At 35.3% G+C, this 23178-nt stretch overlaps 1 protein-coding gene across 5 annotated transcripts in view; it reads left to right on the forward strand.

Moving 5' to 3' along the window:
* Nucleotides 1-23178, forward strand: part of DOCK7 (dedicator of cytokinesis 7) — a 185333-nt gene that overhangs the window by 120318 nt on the left and 41837 nt on the right. For all 5 annotated transcript variants that reach the window (XM_043877727.1, XM_043877728.1, XM_043877729.1 and 2 more), the window contains 8 exons: nt 2194-2334; nt 2423-2536; nt 4157-4327; nt 6496-6635; nt 12661-12830; nt 14100-14254; nt 21492-21674; nt 21782-21917. In XM_043877727.1, coding sequence (XP_043733662.1) covers nt 2194-2334; nt 2423-2536; nt 4157-4327; nt 6496-6635; nt 12661-12830; nt 14100-14254; nt 21492-21674; nt 21782-21917 — 1210 coding nt within the window. The remainder of the gene's footprint in view (nt 1-2193; nt 2335-2422; nt 2537-4156; nt 4328-6495; nt 6636-12660; nt 12831-14099; nt 14255-21491; nt 21675-21781; nt 21918-23178) is intronic.

Here is a 23178-nt window from a genome sequence, read left to right on the forward strand (position 1 = left end):
CACTGTGTGGTCAGACCTATGGACTAGGGATTATCAAGGCACAGAGAAATTAAGATCTTGTTTAAGTGCACATAGCTTGTGGACAGCAAACCTCTGATTCAGACTCAGATATTCTGGCACTTGGGCCCTTCCTCTCTATTTATAGAAAGCTGAAAGAAAAAGTGAAACTTTTTCTTCCAAAAAATTACATAAAATAATAAGAAACAAAGGAGAGCAAAACAAGAACAAAAGAGAGAAAAGAAACAATGGAGTTTCCAGAGTATGCCACCCGCAGTCATTCTCAGCATTGAATGTTACTTGTATTGAGGATAAGAAGACATTTCTTCTGCAAATTAAAACTACATGAGGTGTTATCTCACACCAGTCAGAATGGCCGTCATTAAAAAGTCTACAAGTGATAAATGCTGGAGAGGGCGTGGAGAAAAGGAAACCCTCCTACACTGTTGGTGGGAATGTAATTTGGTGTGGCCACTATGAAAAACAGTATGAAGGTTCCTTAAAAAACTAACACTAGAGTTGCCCTGTGGTCTAGCAATCTCATCTCTGGACATGTTATCTGGAGAAAACTCTTATTTGAAAAGATACATGTGCCCAGATGTTCATAGCAGCCCTATTTACAATAGCCAAGACATGGAAGCAACTTAAGTGTTCCTCCACAGATGAATGGAGAAAGACGTGATATAGATACACAATAGAATACTAGTCAGCCATAAAGAAGAATTAAATAATGCCATGTGCAGCAATATGGATGTACCTAGAGATTACCATACTAAATAAAGTCAGTCAGAAAGTTAAATATCATATGATATCACTTATTTGTGGAATCTAAAATATGCTACAAATCAACTTATTTATAAAACTTAAACAGAGTCAGAGGTAGAAAACAAACTTAGAGTTACCAAAAAGGAAAGGGGATGGGAAAGGGATAAACTAGGAGTTTCTGATTAGCTGATACAAACTACTATATATAAAGTAGATGAATAACACAGTCCCACCGTGTAGCACAGGGAACTATATTCAGTATCCTGAAGTAAACCATAATGGAAAAAAATATGAAAAAGAATGTATACAAAACTAAATCATTTGGCTGTAACCAGAAACTAACACAACATTGTAAATCAACTATACTTCAGTAAAAGTTTTTTTTTTTTCCTTAAAAAGACATTTCTTCTTGAGATTTGCTAATCAGCAAAAAAATAAGTCAGGGACCATATGTAAGTGACAGGCAACACATTCCTCCCCCCCCCCCCCCCCCCCCCCGCGGAGACTAAACATCAGATTATAATTCATGTGCTTTTAATACAAGATCAAAATAGTTAATTTGCCTTTTTTTAATAGCCTTACATATATGTTCAGATTTCTTAAAACACAAGATAGTCAAAATGGAAGAGTTTGACTTGTTTCTACTATTTACCAACTGTAAAATCTTGTCATTAATTTCTCTGAATTTAAAATTCTTTATTGTACACACTGTGATAAGAATTTATATCTAAAAGTATTTTGTAAATTGAAATTACTTTGATTTTTATCTAACATTTTATCTTACATTCTTAATATGTATTCGTCAATATTTAATGTACACCCACCATATGCCAAGGGATACTAAGTGCTAAAGATACTATAGGCAGTCAAGGTTTCTGATCCCTCAAAGCTACCAGTTGCAGGGGACATGGAATGGCACAGTTGCTGAGTCTTAGAAAGATTTAACTTAAAGTAATTTTAAAGGATGAAAATTTTTTTCTGTTGACATGCCCAGAATTTTTTTCCCATTGATAGAATAGTTTTATGAAGGTGTTACAGAGATTGAGTTGTATGTTGTTTGATATTTCTTTAGAGCATACAAACTATTCTAGGGAACTTTTTCATAATATTTGAGGAGTTAAGAGTATTTTAGCTTTCTATTAAATCATGTGGTATATTGACAGAAATGACCATAATGTTTAGAGTTCTGTAACTGCTAGTTACACCCATAAGAACTGCTCTATGGCACAGGGAGCCCAGCTTGGTGCTCTGTGATGACCTAGCTGGGTGGGATGGAGTGAGGTGGGAGGAGGTCCAAGACAGAGGGGATATATATCTACACATAGCTGATTCACTTCCTTGTACAGCAGAAACTAACATGGCATTGTAAAACAATTATATTTCAATTTTTTAAAAAAAGAAATTGAACTAATGGCTTATTTCTGTTTTCAGGTAAAGAGCATGGTGCATCATTTATACTTTAATGATAAACTTGATGCACCAAGGAAGACTCGTTTTCCAGAACGTTTCATGGATGACATTGCTGCTCTTGTCAGCACAATTGCTAGTGATATAGTTTCACGATTTCAGAAGGTAATGATAACTTAGTTTTTAAAACTAAGTCAATCTTTCAGGCACACATTAAACTATCATACTTCTGTTTTTTAATTTTGTTTCCCAGGACACAGAAATGGTTGAGAGACTCAACACAAGCCTTGCATTTTTTCTCAATGATCTGTTGTCTGTTATGGACAGGGGATTTGTCTTTAGCCTTATAAAGACCTGCTATAAACAGGTAACGTATAATTAGTAATAGTTAGTAATGAAATAATTTAAATTCTGTGTTTGCTCTTTAAGGGCTAGAGCTAAGAAACTTTCATGAACACATTTATATAGTGATGTTTTTAAAAAGTGGTATATTTATTATTAAGGCAAAAAATAAATTACATTTATCAGTTCATAGAACTATGGCAAGCAGCTATCAGTAAAGCCATCTTTTCCTTGAGTTATCCTGGCCCACTCATGACTCTTTAATTCCCATTTAGAAGTATACCATCAAGTCAGTAGTCTAAATGTAAAACAGCCTCGGGTTGCCATGCCAGAGTAGCATGTTTACTGAATGAACAGCTAACCCAACCTTTTCTATCTTAAGTGATTTTTAAAGCAGTTGCATTTTGCTGTGTATTCCTCATGATGAAGCCTTAGACATTGTAAAGTTTAGAATCATGGGCAGATGTTTACCCAAGTCTCAAATATATCATCTTGCCCTTTCTAAACTAAAAGTATCCTGGAACTTTCCTACAAACAGCTGATTTTGTGTTAAATTTTTCAATTGATTAATGAAACCTGGCTTTTAGAAGACATTAGTTATTTGTCCTGATAGACCATTTGGGTAGTAAGTTATATAATCATCCTAACATTGCCTTTTAAGGGAGCTTTAAAAATATACAGGTCTCTTGTGTCCCATCCCAGCATTATTGAGGAGTTTGAATCCTGGTGGTGGGGGTGGGGAGTGTGGGAAACAGTGCTTATAAAGTACTTCCCTGCTGGTCCACAGATTAATTTAGGGGAACTACTGGTTTAAAATGCTATTTGTCAGTCTAATACTTAGAATTTTGAAAATCTGTTCAATTGGATGCCATTATTGTATATATCTTTTTTTCTTTTTTGGCTGAGCCATGCATCATGTGGGATCTTCCCTGACTGGGGATTGAATCCGTGCCTTCTATATTGGGAGCTTGGAGTCTTAACCTCCGGAGCACCAGGGAAATCCCTGTTTTGTTTTGTTTTTTAATAGAGAAGTTGAAACTATGCATGGGCACTGTTTGCAAGTATTTGCCACACTATGTATTATTCTTACTTTCCCCCTGAAATTTCATGTATTATTGCTCTCAAAACCTGTCCTGTCTTTATCCTTCAGGCATTAACCTCCTACATTTGCCACACATTAAGCTAGACTCTAGGGATGCTAGAACTCTTAAAATAAGTCAGTTTATAAATGTCTCCTCAAGTAAGTAATGGTGTAGTTGGGAAAACAGATACTTATAAATATAGGTTAGCACAAAGTGCTGAAAAAAGAATGGATAATTTATTTTATGCAGTTATTTTGATAGTATAATTTTTCTTCAGATAGAATATCCTTGAGAGGTGGAAATATTAATGCTGTATTGGAAATATAAATATGTGACTTTAAGAATGCACCTTGTCAGTGGATTTATACAGTAAGTCTTGTAGTTCTAAGTATTTTATTTTAGCAGTAACTCTGGAAAAAGCTGACACTGTTACTTAAACTACAAAACCCAAAGCTGTCCATTGAGTATGGTTTTCTAATTCTTTAATTCATCATTCTGGTATTGGTATTAGAGAAATGATATGTTCAATTGGTATTTTTTTTAATTTATGCACTGCTTACAAGGTGTCTTCAAAGCTTTATTCATTACCAAGTCCAAGTGTCCTGGTGTCCTTGAGGCTTGATTTTTTGCGAATCATCTGCAGCCATGAGCACTATGTTACCTTAAACTTACCCTGCAGCCTGCTCACTCCACCTGCATCACCATCACCTTCTGTTTCTTCTGCAACATCTCAGGTATGCAAAATGTATGAAAAAGAAATTTTTTTAAGCCTGCATTTGTGGAAAAAGCATTTTAAATGTTGGGAAAAGTGAAAAGTAATACTACTGAATAATAACTGTGTGATAGGCTCCATACTCAGGGCTTTGTAAGTAGTAAATGATTAAGTGCTTTATAAATATTAATCATTTACTACTCTTCATTGCAACCCTAAGAGGTACATTCTATTATTATTATTATTATTATTATTATTTTTACAGGTGAACTGAAATACAGAAAGATCAGTAACATAGCCAGGGTCACATAGTAAAAACTGGCAGAACTAGGCTTTGATCCGTGGCACATGTTGGCTTTATTCTAGGTCTAAGTTCTAACCACTTTGTTGTACCCCTCTGACCGATTTGCGCACAAGGGAGTGAATTCACCTACATAATAAACTCACTTGATGTTTTCACAAGTTGAGTTTTCTTGATGCAGACACAGACTGAGTTTGGGGGGCAAGATGTTTATTAGCTGTCAGTACCTATGGAAGGAAAGGGAATGAAGCATAATTAGCAGAGAAAGAAGTAAAACAGCAATGCAGTCCTGGCAAAGCCCTGCCTGCCTCTCTTGTATCCAGAGAACCCAAAGGAAACTAGGTGGTGTTCATGGGTTTTCACAGGGTGCCTAATAATTGCTCTAAAGATGACAAAAAAAAAAAAAAGGATTATCATAGCAATTATTATGTGTCTTGTCATACAGAATGAAATGAAGGGATTTTGTGGTTTTAGTATCAGAGGAGCCCAGATGTTCCCGTCTAGGGAAATGTTTTGCTATATAATTCCTCAGACAAACAAGCTACTTCCTTAAGCTCTTGTTTTTTTTTTGAAAAAAATTTGTTTATTTGGCTGTGCTGGGTCTTAGTCGAGGCATATGAACTCTTACTTGTGACATGTGGGATCTAGTTCCCTGACCAGGGATTGAATCCAGGCCCCCTGTATTGGGAACGCAGTCTTAGCCACTGGACCACCAGGGAAGACCCTTCCTTATATTCTTAATGTCTGAAGTCAAAGGTGATCTGAACTCTTTTTGTTTTTGAGATTTTTAATTCCTGAAAGTAATATACTACATTAGATCAATCTCAGATGTTTGATAAAGAAAAATTTAAACTTTACTTAGAAAGATTGAAAAACACAGAGATCACCAACAACATCTCATTTTTTACCTTTGCAAAAATTCTTAAGGATCAGCCTATTTCCACATACTTTTACCTGGCTAAGACACATTTCACCTAGTCTTTTGTTCTCTTCTCCCATCTTCTGTCAAAGATGTGACTACACAATCAAGGACAAATTAACCATAGGTAAAGTTCCCTAAACCTTTAATGAAACACATTTGTTTATACTTGACTCCCTGCTGAACATCTTATCCAGCCAAGAAATTAATAGCATTTCTTCCAATGTCCCATCCCCTACTTCCTCATTTAGCTGCATAATTTTCAGATTCTAGTAGATGACAGAGACATCACTCTTTGGGAGGTAGGGACCTGAATAGTTTTATATACTTACTAAGAAGGCGATTTCTCCATAGAGAAATCTGAAGTCTGTTCTTCTAAGAAACCTCGCATTGTTGGTCTTGAATGTGGATGAAAAGGTGATAAGGTTGAGGACATTCTTGCCTTGAATGTATCTTGGGGGACGCTATTTTACAGTATTAGAAAACTTGTAAAAACTCTGAATGAACTAAAAAAATAATAGTAATTTTCAAGAGATAGTATTTTCCCTGGAAAAAACAGCTTTATTATTATTTGAAATTTCTCTGAAAACCAATAGCATTTGACTATGAATATTTCTTTTGTACTCAACAGTGAGTACATAATGCATCATATGGATTTAGTTCTTCTTTCCCTTCAGAATAAGATAGGGAAATATTTAGTGGCTAAAAGTATAAAGGAAAAATCAGATGAAAAAATTTAATATGAGAAAAAGGAAATTGAAAATAATTTAAAATGCTATGTCATCAGTTTCCTATAACAAAAGTAAGAGCAGGTGCTTTCTCCAGTGTTAATAATAGTAATATAAAAATAAACTTAAAATGTTTATCTCACTTTAAGATGATGCTCACATCTCGTTTGTTGTAATGCTCTGTCTGTAGAATGTTTTGTTGCATAGCTATTACAGTTTTGTTCTACCTCACTCCCAAACAGAGTTCTGGATTTTCCACCAATGTCCAAGACCAGAAGATTGCAAATATGTTTGAATTGTCTGTGCCTTTCCGCCAGCAGCATTATTTGGCAGGACTTGTGTTAACAGAGCTGGCTGTCATTTTGGACCCTGATGCTGAAGGGTGAGCAGACCACTTTTGCTGTGTACAGTATCAGTTTGATTTTGGTCAGTGGAACAGGAGTATCCCACTTAAGTGGGACTCAAAAGAATATTCTTTACCATTCTTGTTCTACTTCTCTGTTCACTAAGTTCCATACTCATGTTTTTTCTGTATTTCATCAGTTTTAAGAAAGACATTTTTTGTCATCTCTGAATTTGATGTTTGTCTCGAAAGTCAACATGTATCATGTTGTATCATGGTTCAATTGGTAGTATTTTTTTCCTTCTTAATAGTACCTGAAATATTTGCGCATGTTATAGATGGACTTTTAGATTTGTTGATATGCAATAAGCACAATTCAGTTAATGAAAATAGACTAATCTGTTTGATTCTTTGGGAGTAAAATGTATCATTTGCCATCATATTAATAATATATAGCATGTACTTCAAAATTTGCCCTATAAACAAGTAAACTTGTTGTAAAAACTTCCACTCTTTTAAAGAATTATTGGAAATTGATATAGTAAGAAGAGTTCATTGTCTGATGATTTGAATTTGCAGAAACAGCTTTTCTATAAATGTGTTGTGATCGAAGATCCTTGTAGGGTATTTCTATCTTAATAGCTGTTTTCAAAAGTTTTTATGACCATAACTCATTTGGGTAATAATTGCTCTTTTTTTCAACTTTCCTCATAGTAGGATCATTAAGGAGTTTGTAATGCAGTTTAACCTGAAGTAAGAGCTCCAAAAAACAAAAGGAGATATTTTGAGCAGGTTTTATAAGAATCCTATGATGTATTTATAGAGCAAATGAAATGAGGTCTGTGAAATTCTTAGCAATAGGTACATAGTTAATGCTTAATAAATTGTAGAAGGCTAAATCTTCTGCACATGAAAGTCATGAGTTTTTTCATAGCAGCTTCTCATGTTAGGGATATATTATTACGAAGCAGGTTTTCACACTGTGCTCTGCAGAACTGTAGGGTTCTGAAAAAGTTCTTAGTGTGTTTCCAGGTAGGATGGGGTTGTGGTGCAGACATTGGAATAGGGAGAGGGCAGGCTTAGTGGGTGAGACTCTGGGTCTCACCCAGAGTGCTTGCCACCACTCTTATTTTGCCATTGATAAAGGAATATAATGTCGTTTGGGGGGCTAAAAAGGATCCATTATTTGAAAAAAATCACTCTGAAAGCAACTTCTAAACATACTACCTTTCTTTAGTAACTGTTAGATCTCAGTCATTTGAATTTATATTTCCAGTATTTTTACTTGATGTATCAGAATAATTTTGGTTACCAGAAATAGAAAACTTTTCTTCTTGCCTGCTTTGTTAAAGGAAGGATAGTTATCAGTTCATGTTTGGAAGAAAGGTACGGTTTTAGCACAGTACAACCAGCAGCCCAGTGATGTTATCAGGGTTCTATTTCTTTTATTTCTACTAGGAGCCCCAGCTTTATCCTGAGGCTAGTGTACCTTCCGTGACTGTAAGAGAGTTGCTCTGGCAATTCAGAGTAAATTCTTACTTGTCTGTGTCCAGCAGAGCAGAGAGGGGAACAAACCTCTCCTCCCAAGCATGCAGTGCACATCTTTCTTTGCACTGGTCTGGCTCACTTGCCTGTCCTGCACTGTTAGACACCAGAGCAATGCCAGGTTCCTGGGTGAGTTAGATCACTTTTACTCACATGGTGTGTAGACAGGTTTTGGTTCATGGGTGGTTCAAAGCAGAAGATACGGAGCTCATGCCTCAATAGTAATCAGCTGTCACTACAAAGTGTTTAGTTCATGTGATTTTTTTTTGGTAGACCTTTTCATTTAAGCAAACAGTTGATTAACATTAATCTCTTCTCATCTTAGTATTGAAACAGCTTGTTGACTGGCTACTGTAAATGGCAGAGCTAGTCTGATTGGATCGACCTCAGGTACTAGGGGAATAGAGTCAGCTTCTTCTCAGTCTCAGGGACATGAAGGTATACCTGAACATTTTTGCATTCCACTAGGGAGGAAGACAGGTGAAGGAGATGTTGTGTAGGTGTTCGGTGGTGTCTGATAAAGAACAGAGAATTCTAACAGTCAACCTTTTTTAGAAATTTATTTATTTTTTAATTGAAGGATAATTGTTTTACAGGATTTTGTTGTTTTCTGTCAAACCTCAACATGAATCCGCCGTAGGTTTACATATACCCCCTCCCTTTTGAGCCTCCCTCCCATCTCCCTCCCCATCCCACCCCCTAGGTTGATACAGAGCCCCTGTTTGAGTTTCCTGAGCCCGACAGCAAATTCCCGTTGGCTGTCTATTCTATGTATGGTAGTGTAAGTTTCCATATTACTCTCTCCAAACCTCTCACCCTCTCCTCCCCTCTCCCCATGTCCATAAATCTATTCTCTATGTCTGTTTCCGAGATTTTGTGTAGGTATTCAGTGGTGTCTGATAAAGAATAGAGAATTCTAACCATTTTTGTGATGAGGTTTCCTTCTCAGAGTCAAGGATCAGTTCTGTTAAAATAGATACATCTCTGTGGAACAGTGTAGGGCTCATGAAAGACTTATTTTTTTAAAAAAATTTTGTATGCTGTATTCAGAGTTCTTTTTTTTTAATTTTATTTTTAATTGGGGGGTAATTGCTTTAAAACATTGTGTTAGTTTCTGCCATCCATCAACATGAATGAACCATAGGTATACATATGTCCCCTCCCTCTTGACCTCTGTTCTGCCTTTTTGCCTCTTCAAGCTGGTCTTCAAGGTGGCTCTTTAGACACTTTCTGACCCTCTAAAGTCTGAAAGCAATGATAACTGTGTTCACCACTACTTTTTCTTTGTTTATTGAGTTTAAAAAATGTAACTGGAATAGCTTTAAATAGTAATGTACAGGATTATAAGCTGTTACTGCTATTTGTTTTCTCATCTTCTCACTCTTTCCTACACCTAGTCCATTAGCAAGTGCTTTAGGACCACCTCTTAAAATATATCCCAAGTCCAGCTACTTCCCTTCCTCTTTACTGCTACTCCCCTAATCATGCTTCCCCTCTTCCCTCCCTAAAATCCCTTTTCTACACAGCAACCTAAATGGTCTTTTAGAAATGAAAATTAAATTATATTGCTTCCTTGGTTAAAACTCTTCAATGTGTTTAAAAGCACACACTTCTTACTTTAAAGATAGTTAAAAGTGTATGCTTTTAAAATAACATTTAAAATAAAATCCAGACTTAGTAATGAACCTCAAAACTCTGTATATGTAACTCTTGTCTACAGTATCACTTCCCTTCTTCCTTATATACTAAAATCTAGCCATCCTGGACTTGTTTCTGTTTCCCTTATGGGCATACCAAGTCCCACCTTAGGGTCTTTGCACTTAGATTTTCCTCTGCCTGAAGCAATGCTGAAATTACCCTGAGATATCCACACAGAGGCATTTCTTCCTTGTGATTCTTCAAATCTCCAGTCAAACAGTATCTTCTCAATGAGATGTCATTGGGCCACCCAATCTGAAATATAGCTGTGTTACCCTTGCCACAATTATTCTTAACCATATAAGCCTGTTTTATTTTCTACGAAGCATTTCCCTGAAATTTGCTTGTTTGTTCATTATCTGTCTCCTCCCATTAGAATATGAGCTCATGAGAGCAGCACTTTTCTTTCTTGTTCACTGCTGTATTCCCACTGCCTTAGAATTGTGTCTGGTACAGAGTGGACACTTGGTAAGTATATGTTAATTCAGTGAATGAATGATTGACTATTTGAGACTCACATCTCATCTCTATATTTTACATTTTTTTTCACATTTGCATAGATAAAAACAGCATACATTGTCTTAGACCCTTAAGAGGGATGTTTTTACTCCTTTTGCTTGCTAAGTAATCATAAATAATTTCTTGAGTAGCAGTAGTATGTTCTAATATTGACCAAAGATTTGCTCTTTAGAAATTTTCATTTTAGTTAGAAAGTTAAAACTTTGAAACAGTATACTATGGTTAAATGCAAATTTTGTAGTACAGAACCTAGTTCTGAAGAAGATTAGCACCTTTGTTATAAGCATTTGTAACACTGAATTATTATTTTTGTGTCTGTGTTTCTTTCTTGTTAAAGCAAGCTCTTTAAGAATAGGGGCAATGTCTTATCTCCAACATCTAGCATAAGATATGACACGTCTTGTGCGTGCATGTGTCCTGCGCATTCATGTGTTTGTGTTCATGTGTTTGTGTGTGCGTGTAACAGCTGAGTGTGTCTGAGTACTGTAGACATATGAAAAGGCTTAATGAAGATGAGTGGATAGAATTTACCTAGGTTGAAGTCTGGGGCTGGTAGCTGCTGAGAGATGGCTAAATATTAATATACCCAGGTTTGGGAATCATCACTGGTGATACAAGTTGAAAGAGAGGACATAAAAGGCAAATGACCAGAATCTGAAACTTGGGAAGAATGATAGAGAATATGAAGAGTGGTGGGAGCTAGTTAGAGAATATACTGAGAAGAAAATATAAAAGGTGACAAAGTGTCAAGTTAGAGAGTTAGAAAATGAAATCTGAGATATGTCCATTAGATGGAGTTCTCAACAGTATTTAAAAATATACTTTTCTGAATAAAAATTTGGGAGGAAGAAGAATCTCCAGCTAGATTTCATATATAGCTTTGTAAAATGGAGATAAGATCAAAAGCCCCAGAGAAAGAATACCTGGTTTTAAATCATAGCTTTTAAATCTGCTCTGTGATTTTAAAGAGAAAAGCTAATATTTACTGAAGAATGCAGTGTGCAAAGCATTGTGGTAAGCATGTTACATAAATGATGTAACTTAATTCTCACAGCCACTTTATGAGGTAGATTATTTATACATAGGGAAACAGAGGTTCAATATCTTTGAAAATTTAGCTATTAAATGATGAAACTGTTACAGTACCACATTGTAAGCATTAAAAAAACTTTTAGTTTCAGAGAAAGAGAGTAGATATTAGGAAGTAAATGGAAGAAAATGCTTGATACAGACTGTACATTCAGGAAATTTATTACTAGATAAATCATATAAGAGAAATACTATATACAAGCCAGAGTAAGCTAGTTTCAAGTGAAGGTGTATTTCCAAGGGAAGAACTTAGTGAAGGGATTCATTGAAGCTATTGAAGAAAGGGGAGATTCACTGACCATAAGGGGAAACTACTTTCTGAAAGAAGGTACAACTTTCTCTGAGATAAAAGGAAAGTTGATTTGATACCTGTAAAGATGGAGATGCACTGACAGATCTGGCCAGAGCATATTTAGAATGGCTTTTCTTCCCTTGAAGAAAAATGTTAGAGGTAAGGTCTGTTGAGGTTGATGGTGAGAGGCTTAAGGAAAAAGAATGAGATCTGAAATACCTGCCAGCTGCAGCATTAAGGGCAGTTGAAGTTGGAGACATTTTACATTAGAATGATTTGCATCATCAAGCAGCTTCAGTCTAAGAAGAGAAGCCAAAAGAGTGTGGAGAGTGATCCCTTGCTAGTGTTGTAGCCCAGTTGAAACTTGGGCTTAGAAGTGTAGAAAGTAGTAAGGGCCCAAATGAGCATGGAAGTTCAGTTTAGACAGAGATATCAAAGACAACCCTTGTTGTGGACTACATAATCCATAGGTAGAGGATTTTTCCTCTGCAAAAGGAAATAAAAGTTTATTTTGGATAAATGTGAAAAGATTTCACTTGATGAAATAAAATTTACAGCTACTTAAAACTCTTTTGCTTTAAAATATGACTGTAACTGATCTTAAGTTATTAATATTAAATGCATTAATTTCTAAGGAATTAATGAGAATATATTCAGATGTACTTCTAAGTGAATTTATATAGTATTTCCTTTTCCCTCCTTTTGTATTTAATACAGTGAGACATTCACTAGTTTTATTTATTTTTTGAACATTCATTAATTTTAAAATGAAAAATGTTTTATAGGAATACATGCAAATATGTGGCAAAGTTAAGAAGTTGCACCAATTGATTCAGTACCATGACTAACTATTTGCTCTAAAGATGTTAACTAATCTCTGTGACCTTACTGTAACTCCTTCTTCATCTTCTTTTTAAATAGACTGTTTGGATTGCATAAGAAAGTCATCAATATGGTACACAATTTACTCTCCAGTCACGACTCAGATCCACGGTACTCTGACCCCCAGATAAAGGCTCGAGTGGCTATGTTGTATCTGCCTCTGATTGGTATTATCATGGAAACTGTTCCTCAGCTATATGATTTTACAGGTACTTAGTATATTTCAGACAAACTCTACAGGCAAATCTCAATGTTTAAAAGTATTAGAAAAATCTGCAAAATGATCTTATTTTAGGAAAAGAAATATAAGAAAACACACAATGTTGTAGGTACACTGTAAATACTTAACAGATTTTGAAAAAAAGCTTTTGACTTTGTGAGAAAATTCACTGCAGGGATTCTGTAAGTATTTCTTATGATGCGTTAAAAAAAAATGGTTTTACAGCATTTCTATACCTACATATTGGGCTTCCCAGGTGACTCAGTGGTAAAGAATCTGCCTGCCAAATCAGGAGACCAAGAGACATGGGTTCAATCTCTGGGTCAGAAAGATCCCCTGGAGGAGGAAATGGCAACCCACTCCAATATTCTTGCCTGGAAAATCCCATGGACAGAAGGGCCTGGCAGGTGACAGTCCATGGGGTTGTGAAGAGTCAGGACTAAGCATGCACGCACATGTCTGCTTATTAGGAAAGAGGATTTTGTGTGTGTGTGTGACTGTATACTGTTTATCTGGGAAAAAATATGAGAAAACTTGTCAGATATCTACCACTCTCAGTCTCAATTTTGTTCATATACATAAAATTGAAATTAATATTCACCTGAATACGTGAGAATGATATCGCTAATAGGTGGTTAATAAGTTGAAGTTACATTGCTTTTTAAAAACTGTAACCCACAAAATTTTATTCTTGCTTTCCAGTTTTAGAATTTATTTAAATTCCTTCATTTCTCTTAAAGAAAACGGTGTAGGTTGCATTTGAACTAGCAGTTAGCCTGATAAAGTACTTCTAGTTCAATTAAAAATATTTTTACTGGTATATAATATGTACCATCTGTAGGTGCTGCTGATACAAAGATAACCAACTCCTTGTCTTTGATAGACTTATAACTGAGTAGTTTTCCTAGTATTTGATCATTAAAGTGGGTTTCCTTTCTGAAGGCAGAAATTTATATTTTTGTTACTATATATCTTCTTTTACTAGCAAGTGCTGCAGTCCATGGGGTTGCAAAGAGTCAGACAGGACTGAGCGACTGAACTGAACTGAATGTTCCTTACAAAACTCTAAATAGTACTATAGGAATGAGTTAGTGTTTAAAATATTTAAACTATTATTTAAAAGAGGTAAAATATAACAATATGCAGTATATGTTAATAGGTTTTCCTTTGAAGAGTAAAGGAGAATAGAAAGGGAATTGCATGCCCAATAGTTGTTATTTAAAGAGAAGTTTGTTTATTTCTGGGTTATTTTTTCCAGAAACTCACAATCAACGAGGAAGACCAATCTGTATAGCTACTGATGATTATGAGAGTGAGAGTGGAAGCATGATAAGCCAGACAGTTGCCATGGCAATTGCAGGAACATCAGTTCCTCAGCTAACAAGGCCCGGCAGTTTCCTCCTCACGTCAACGGTAAAAACAACCCTCCTACAGAAGTTTTTGGAAAGACAGCTATTTACAAGGATATACTCTTCAATAATAGATTATTGTATTATTAACTGATGCAAAAGTACTCTGAGTTTTATTTTGTGAAAATATTTTTTTTCTGAAAATATTTTCTATATTGTACTAAGTTGTTTGAAAAACTCTTAATTACTTCAATCTTTTTGGTAGAAAAACTCTATTTTATCTTTCAGAATTTTGAAAGTTGCCTTATTTTCCATTTATAGCCTCTATTCTTCATTTTAAAATCCATTTTATTCTTAATCAGTCCTAAGAGATATAATCTCAGTTGTTTAACCATTGAGAATATTTGCTTTTAATCTGTGAAGGTTCATACTTTTTCATATTTAAATAAATTGATGATCATTTTGCTCCGTAATTTTCCCCTCTTAAAGAGGGAAGAACATGGTGGCAGGGAGGAAACAAATTGCTAGTAGAGCAAGATCAGCTTCTAAATGTTTTGAATGACTTTCTTTCAAAAAGCTGCAATCATATTTATGGCAGCTGGCCCACTTGAGAACTTCTAAGAAGGTTTTATTGAGACAGTTGATATATCAAAAGATTCATCCATTCTAAGTGTGTAAATAATTTCATGGTTTTTAGTATCTGTACAGAGTTAGGCAGCTATCACCACAATCTGATTTTAAAACATTTCCATCATTCCAAAAACAACCCTGAGCCCATTAGCCTTCACTCTCTGTTGCCCCACAGCCATAGTCCTAGGCAGCAGCTAACTTTCTGCCTGCATAGATTTGCCTATTCTGAACATTTCGTATAGATGGAATTATGCACTGTGATCTTTATGTCTGGCTTTTTCCACTAAGCAATAATATTTTTGAGGTCCATTCATGATGTGACATATATCAGTACTTTTTTTTATTGCCAAATAATATTCCTTTATATTGATAGACCAGCTTTTTTAAATCCATTTATCATTTGATGAATAGTTGAATAATTTCCAGTTTTTGGCTGTTAGGAATAATGATGCTAGGTACACTTATGTCTGTGTCTTTGTGTCCCCACATGTTTTCATTTCTCTTAGGTAGATACCTGGAAATGGATTTGCTGGATCATGTTTATTAATATCTTTAATATTTTGAGAAAACTTTTAAACTCTTTCAGAGTAGCTCCTCCATTTTAAATTCTCACCAGCAATTAATAAAGATTCCTATTTCTCTAAATCCTCACCAACACTTTTTATTATCTCTTTTTTATTGTATATTCTTCACACCTTAGCATGTATGATGTGGTGTCTCATTGTGGTTTTACTTTGTGTTTACCTAATGTCTACTGATACTGAGAGTATCATTTCATTTGTGTATAATACACATCTTTCATATATCTTACATAGAGAATTGTCCATTCAAATCCTTTAATGTTTTAAGATTGTGTTATTCATCTTGTTGTTATTGAGTTATTATTGAATTGAAAGAGTTTTTGTATATTCTGGACATAATTCCTTATCAGATATGTGATTTTCAGATATTTTCTTCTGTGGATTATCTTTGCATTTTCTTGATAGTGTCACTTGAATTGGCAAAAGTTTTAATTTTGATGAATTCTGATTTATCAGTTTTTTCTTTTACTTGCATTTGCTATTGTATATACGTATATAAAGTGCATGTACAGTTAAAATATAATAGGAAAAACAGCAGCGTACCTGCCACTCAGCTTCCAAAGTAGAACTTTTCAGTTTCCTTAAAAGTTCCCAGTTTGCCCTCAATTCAATCCCTTTCTCCCCTCAAAATGACCACTATTCTCAATTTTATTGGCCTTGCTTTTTGTTTTTTAAAACCTTGCTTATATGAAATATACTATACATGAAAAAGTACATGAAACATAAATGTAGATGTTTACAAAAGATTTTAAAGTAATATTTTTGTAACCACCATTCAGGACAAAATATAGAACACTGACTTCTCATTTTCCATTGGATTGTCTGCCTTTGTTTATAATTTATAGTAGTTCATATGTCAGGATTAAGCCCATTGCCAATTATAAGTGGTTCAAAGGTTTCTTTCTTTTTGTAACTTGCTTTTACCACACACTTAATTGTGAATTTGGTGAGTAGAGTGTCTTATTTTAAAATAAGATTGTATTGAATCTATGGATCAGTTTTTGGAAAAATTAATATTTTTACACCAGTAAATCCCAAAATCCTTGAATATGTTAGATCTCCCCACTATTTGGACCTTCTTTCATGTGTTTATATACACAGACTTTTATAGCTTTTTACCACAGAGGCCCAGAACATCTTTTGTAGGTGTATTGTTGGTCCTTGATATTTTAAAAGTATTTTAGTAATATTATATAAAGTTATGCAGTATGATAATATATAATACCCGTGCAAGTATATATATAAAACATCATGTTCTCATAGTTTCACAAATGTCATCTTTTTCATAAATTGCTTTCTAATTGCTGATTACGTTTTTTTTTTTTTTTTTTTTTGGCCATGCCCCACAGCTTGGGGGATCTCAGTTCCCCGACCAGAAATTGAATCTGGGCCATGGCAGTGAAAACACCAAATCCTAACCACTAAACTATCAGAGAACTCCCTAATTGTTGATTGGTTTTGTGTGGACATAGAATTGATTTTGCACAATAATGTTTATTTCCAGAAGAATTGCTAAATTAATAACATAGGTATAGTTTTTTTCTATGTATACAATCATATCATCTGTGAATAATGGCCGTTCATTTCTTCCCTTCAGTGTTTTTTCATAGCTTGTTTATGAGCTAGAATCTTGAGTACAGTGTTAAATAGAAATAGTGATGGTTGGCATCATATAAGGGGAAGCTTGCAACATTTCATTCTTAAATATAGGTGCTAAAGGTTTTGGTTTTGGGGGTGGTTGTTTTGTTTTTTTTTTGATACCTTCTACTATATTATGGAAGTCTCCTTCTTGTTCTTAGTTTGCTAAGAGTTTTACTTTTGTAATTATGGATAGTTGTTGAGTTTTATCATGTGTTTTTGCACCATTGAGACTGTCATGTTATTTTGCTTTTTAATCTTTTATTTTAAATCTTTCAATTGATTTTCTAGTGTTAAACCTACCTTGAATTCCTGAATTGAACTTAACTTTTTTGTGATTGTGTATTAATGGATTTGATTTGCTGTATTTTAAGATTGTGTATCTGTGTTAGTAAGATCATAATGTTCTATTCAGATTTTGGAATCAGATAGTTTAGCTGATTAAAATGAGCTAGGGGATTTCCCATTTAATCTGTTCCCTGCAAATACTTATTTAAAATTGAAATTATTTCTTCCTAGAATATTTGAAGAACTTGTGAGTGAAGCCATCTGTATCTGCAGTAATCTTTTTTGAAAGTGTTAAAATTATCTATATATTTAATGATTGTAGAACTGTTCACGTTTTCTATTTCTTTTTACACTGGTTTTTGTAAATTTTATTCTAGTAGAAATTTACTCAAGTTTCTTGGCGTACAAAGTTGTTTCAAATATCTTCCATGATTTTTTAAAAGTCTATAACGTTTATAGTAGATGTAAACATTTTCATTTCTGTGACTGGCTTTTCACATCTTCTGTCTACGTCAGTCTCAATAGAAATTTGTATATTCCTTTAGTTTGTATAAAGAACTCATTTGGGGTCAATGCTGCGCCTCACTTTTGAATGTTTATTATTTACTTTTACTTTCTTTTGGTTTATATTGATGTTCTTTTTTCTAACTTCTTTAGATAAATGCTTATTAACTCGCTAATTTTCACCCTTCTTTCTTTGTTACTTATTTTAATTGTAAATATTTTCCATTAATTATTCTTTTAACAACATATTATGATTTATAGCTAACATTTTCATTAGTTAATTCATGTAGTTGTATTTTGTCTTATATTTTTAAGATCTTTCACTAGAATTTTTAAATTTTTTACATTTATGTAAAATGTACTTAACATTTTAATTTTACTTCATGTTTTCTCACCCCATTATGTATTTTTTGTCTCATTTATTATCTTCTTTTGAATTATTTTTTTCTCATTCTATTTTTTCCTCATTCCACTTTTCCTCTCTACTGAGCTAAGTCTCAATCAAAACCTCTAACCTCTTGTCTATTGAAAGGAAATCTCCTACAATTTTGGGATGGTTTTATGTAGATAACACCAAGCTATGGTAATTTAAAGTATCCTCTCTGTTGGGAACAATTTAATCATACTAAGGATAATCAATCTAGTAACAGTGAGAAACTGGTCTGTGTGCCTTATCAGTTCAGTTCAGTCACTCAGTTGTACCTGATTCTTTGTGACCCCATGGACTGCAGCATGCCAGCCTTCCCTGTCCATCACCAACTTCCGGAGCTTGCTCAAACTGATGTCCATTGAGTCAGTGCTACCATCCAGCCATCTCATCTTCTGTCATCCCCTTCTCCTCCTGCCTTCAATCTTTACCAGCATCAGGGTCTTTTCTAATGAGTCAGTTCTTCGCATCTGGTGGTCAAAGTATTGGAATTTCAGCTTCAGCATCAGTCCTTCCAAAGAATATTCAGGATTGATTTCCTTTAGGATTGACTGGTTTGATCTCCCTGCAGTCCAAGAGACTGTGCCTTATAGACAGTGCCAATATATAATTTCCCTGGAATTATATATAATGCTTTATAGACAGTGCCAATACATAATTTCCCTGGAAGATTAGGACTAGTACAGAATAGACTAAGTCAAATGACCTGGGATATAATGGGCTGTATCTAATGGAAGCTGTTAGCTTAATTCTTACTCCTGACTTTATTCAGATTAGTCCTTGTATTGCTAAGAACTTGAGATTTCTGAGCTGTTAGATTTGGATGTCACCAGACATTTTCCAAACAATGTCTGCTGAAATCTAGTAATTGCAATCTTGCTTTTTTATAAAGCTAGGTAACTGGTTACCTGGCTACAAGTCTTCCCAACGTGTCAGGTCCAGACTGGGTTTCAGGCTTATTCTTCTGAAAAGAAATGAGATTTATTTTGTCTATTAGAATCCCAGTTGTCACTCCTCTTAACTACTTCTAATTGGATCTGTTAAAACCAAAATGACAAACCAAGAAATTCAGATTTTGATCATACAGGACTCAGAGACAGGACTTAGAACTCAGAAATACTTTCGATTCAGTGTCTGTTCTCCAAATTGAGGTAGCACTATGCCCCATTTTGACAGGAAGTTACCAGAGCCATAGTTGCCCAGTTGCCTGAGTTAAAACTGAGTTAAAATTCTGTGGCGCTCTGGAGTACCGATCCTTTCTGTGTTCCCCATTTCTTGTTTGTAGGATATAGGCTGCTTTCAGCCTCCTTGACCTTGCCTGAGTTCCACGGGCAGATTCAAACAGTTGCTGATCAGGGAAGGGAGGAGATACAGAAACAGGGGAGGAGCAGTCAAGTGGTGGTACAGCCTTGGGGCAGGGTCCTGGTTCCTTCTCAAGAAATATGCAAGCAGTGTCTTTGAGTTCTTCTGCAGAACTAGGGCCCCCACCCAGGTGGAGGCTGCTAACTTCAGTCTGAGCACAAGATTCCTGGAACATCACCCTGTTGCCTCACCACCAACCAATCAGAAGAAAGTCACACACCCTGCAGTCCTCACCCCAAATTCTGCCTGCCTTTTCTGGGGATCAATGATGACCATCCTGTTAGGCCTCCTGTTTGGTCCCTGTCTGTTTCACCTCTGACAGGGTCCAAAAGTTTCAGGCTAAGCTGTTGTTACAAGGATGGAAGCTGGTTTCAGATACAGAATACCTTGACTTATATCAGGTAGAGAGAGACTTCTGCTCTGCTAGGCAGGCCTATGCCCATGCACAACAGAAGTTACAGAAGAAAGAGACCTCCATCCCAATTAGCAACTAAACAACAAATCCTGAGTATAAAGTCTCTTGCGGGAGTTGTTAGTGGAGGCATACTCACTGAAACCATCCACCTTGGCCGGGAACCATAGTGACCATTTGCGTAAGTTACTTTATAACAGGTCCTGGTAAGGAACACGGAACTAATAAGCTACCACCAACCAGAAGAGTTTGGGAAAGATCAAAAGGAGACACCGTGTGTCCTACCACCTCCCAGAATCCTCCTTGCTGGCATCCATCTTGGCTGAGCAGTGCTTGCACCACCAGGAAGGACTCTTGAGTCAGGATGATTGGCCAAAGACAACTCAGAAACTAATCCCATCACCATAAAATGGAGACTACGAACCATGTGGCAGAGCAGTTCTCCTGGGTTCCCTTACTCTACTGCTCTCCGCCCTGGCGCCACTTCCCAATAAAGTCTCTTGCTTTTCAGCTCGCATGTCTCCTCAGACAATTCGTTTCCTAGTGTTAGAGAAGAGCCCACTCTTGGACACTGTAAGGGTCCCCCTTCCTGCAAAAAAAATACTTTTTTACTTATATATGGTCTAAGACTTCTTTTTTTAAATCAGTGGCCCTTGATAGAAAATAATGTTGTTAACTGTTTAGTTGCTAAATTGTGTCTGACTCTCGTGACCCCATGGACTGTAGCCCTCCAGGCTCCTGTGTCTGTGGGAGTTCCCAGGCAAGGATACTGGAGTGGGTTGCCATTCCTTCTCCAGGGGATCTTCCTGACCCAGGAATCAAATCCATGTTCCTGTATTAGCAGGTGGGTTCTTTACCACTGAGACACCAGGGAAGACATTTGATGGAAAATAGTGATTCTCTAAACCTGATAAACTTTTTGTTATCATATAATATTCTTAAAATATTCTCATATAGAGTCAGTTGTGGATTTTTTTTCTTTTATATCAGGTCTGATTGTCTTTTTAAAAATTTATTTACTTTTTATTGAAGGGTAATTGCTTTATAGAATTTTGCTGTTTTCTGTCAAACCTCAACATGAATCAGCCATAGGTATACATATAACCCCTCCCTTTTGATTGTCTTCTTTAGATATCATAGTTTTTAATAATAGGACCTAGTTTTTAATAATAGAACCTTTTAGTTTTTCCCTTCATGTTTCCTGTTAGCCTTTTTTTATAGTCTTCTGTAAGCCCTGTAAACAATTTTCTGTTGCTCGGAAAGGTTCATTAAGTTTCAGAACCTTAAGTTTAAGGTTCTGTATGAGTTACACAAATTTGCCTAAATCAAATGGTTCTTTCAAAATATTTGATTTTAAAGTAATTACTTTTGCATTGCTTTTGGAAGAAAACAACTGACAACTGAAAAAAAGAAATGGTCTTTGATCATTCTGTCTCATTTTACTGCTTTTTATTTTCAGAGTGGCAGACAACACACTACCTTTTCAGCAGAATCAAGTCGGAGTCTTTTGATCTGTCTGCTTTGGGTTCTCAAGAATGCAGATGAGACAGTTCTACAGAAGTGGTTTACAGATCTCTCAGTCCTGCAGTTAAACCGGCTATTAGATCTGCTTTATCTTTGTGTATCTTGCTTTGAGTACAAAGTGAGTGATCATTGTGCGATTGCAAAGAAGAGCAAGAGGGAATATAATGTGGAAAAGAAGAAGAAAATTTCCTTACTGTGTCTTCTTTTCTAATGTTTAAATTTTAGGGAAAGAAAGTATTTGAAAGAATGAATAGTTTGACCTTTAAGAAATCAAAAGACATGAGAGCAAAGCTTGAGGAAGCTATTCTTGGAAGTATAGGTGCTAGGCAAGAAATGGTGCGCCGAAGCCGAGGACAGCTTGGTACGTACACAATGTCTTCTCCTTCTGGTGAGAATGTTTTCAGTTTCCCTGAACACTATTTCAGTGATCATTTTTGCAAGTCTTCAATGACAATTCTACACTTTTAAAACAGTGTTTTAATATAGCTGTGAATTAACTTGAATAGCCATGTCTTTGCAAGTTAGAATTCCTATTTAATTAGAGTGAACATACTTTCAGTTTGCTCTGGATAATCTGTTTGTTCTAACCTTTGTGTGATTATTAATAGTTTCCCTTATTTCAAAAAATAGGTGTTTTTAAGAGCAGTTTTAGGTTCATAGAAAAATTGAGCTGAAAATACAGATATTTCCTATTTATCCTCTGTCTTCACACATGCATAACACCCCTCATTATCAGCTTTTCATATAGGAGTTGCCATCATTTATCACAGTCGATCAACCTACACTGATGCTTATTATCACACAGAGTCTATAGTTGACATTGTGGTTCTCTCTTGGCTGTACATTCTTTGTAACATGACTTTGTACTCTTAAAAGTTTGCTACTTTTGCAGTGAATTAATATATCCTGTAGATAAAGCAAAGATATTGCCTACCTCAAGTACCAGGAAGAGAAAATAATTTAGTTGCATCTGAAGCCTGTTTCTAATCCCTGGTCTGCTACCCATTAGCCATATAACCTTGGCCAACCACTTAATCTTCCCACTTTCCCTTTCCTCATCCACTTGTGGTGGTTTGAGATTTTTAAAAGGTAGTGTAACTAATTGATCTTATCTTCTTTGTGGTGACCATATGTGTGTGTGTGTGTGTTTATAAACATTTCGTAAATTGTAAAGTAGTATTATTGCTGAGAGCACCTTAAGGTCAAGGACATGGCTTAGTCATCTGTGTACATGACATATGACAACAGCTCAATATATGTTGTTGACTTAAAATGTGAGTGTATGTTTACATGAATATTTTATATTTGTTGTTTTTTGATTGGCCATTTAATTTAATGATCCTTTATTTAGGTAAACTTAAGTATCTTTTATATGCTGTGTGTGTTTGGAATTTAATAATGAATAAGACATTCTTTGCCTTTGAAATTAATAGAGTTGTTTTTTCACTTTAGTTGTATAGCATTTCAGTTCAGTTCAGTTGCTCAGTTGTGTCTGACTCTGCAACCCCATGGACTGCAGCACTCCTGGCTTATATCGTGTACCTATTGATTTTCTTTTAACTCATTTAATATGGACAACAACTCTATAAGTATGAAAATTAACTTTCTAGGTCATTTAATTA

The sequence above is a fragment of the Cervus elaphus genome, chromosome 20, assembly GCF_910594005.1.
Source record: "Cervus elaphus chromosome 20, mCerEla1.1, whole genome shotgun sequence".
NCBI classification, from domain to species: Eukaryota; Metazoa; Chordata; class Mammalia; order Artiodactyla; family Cervidae; genus Cervus; species Cervus elaphus.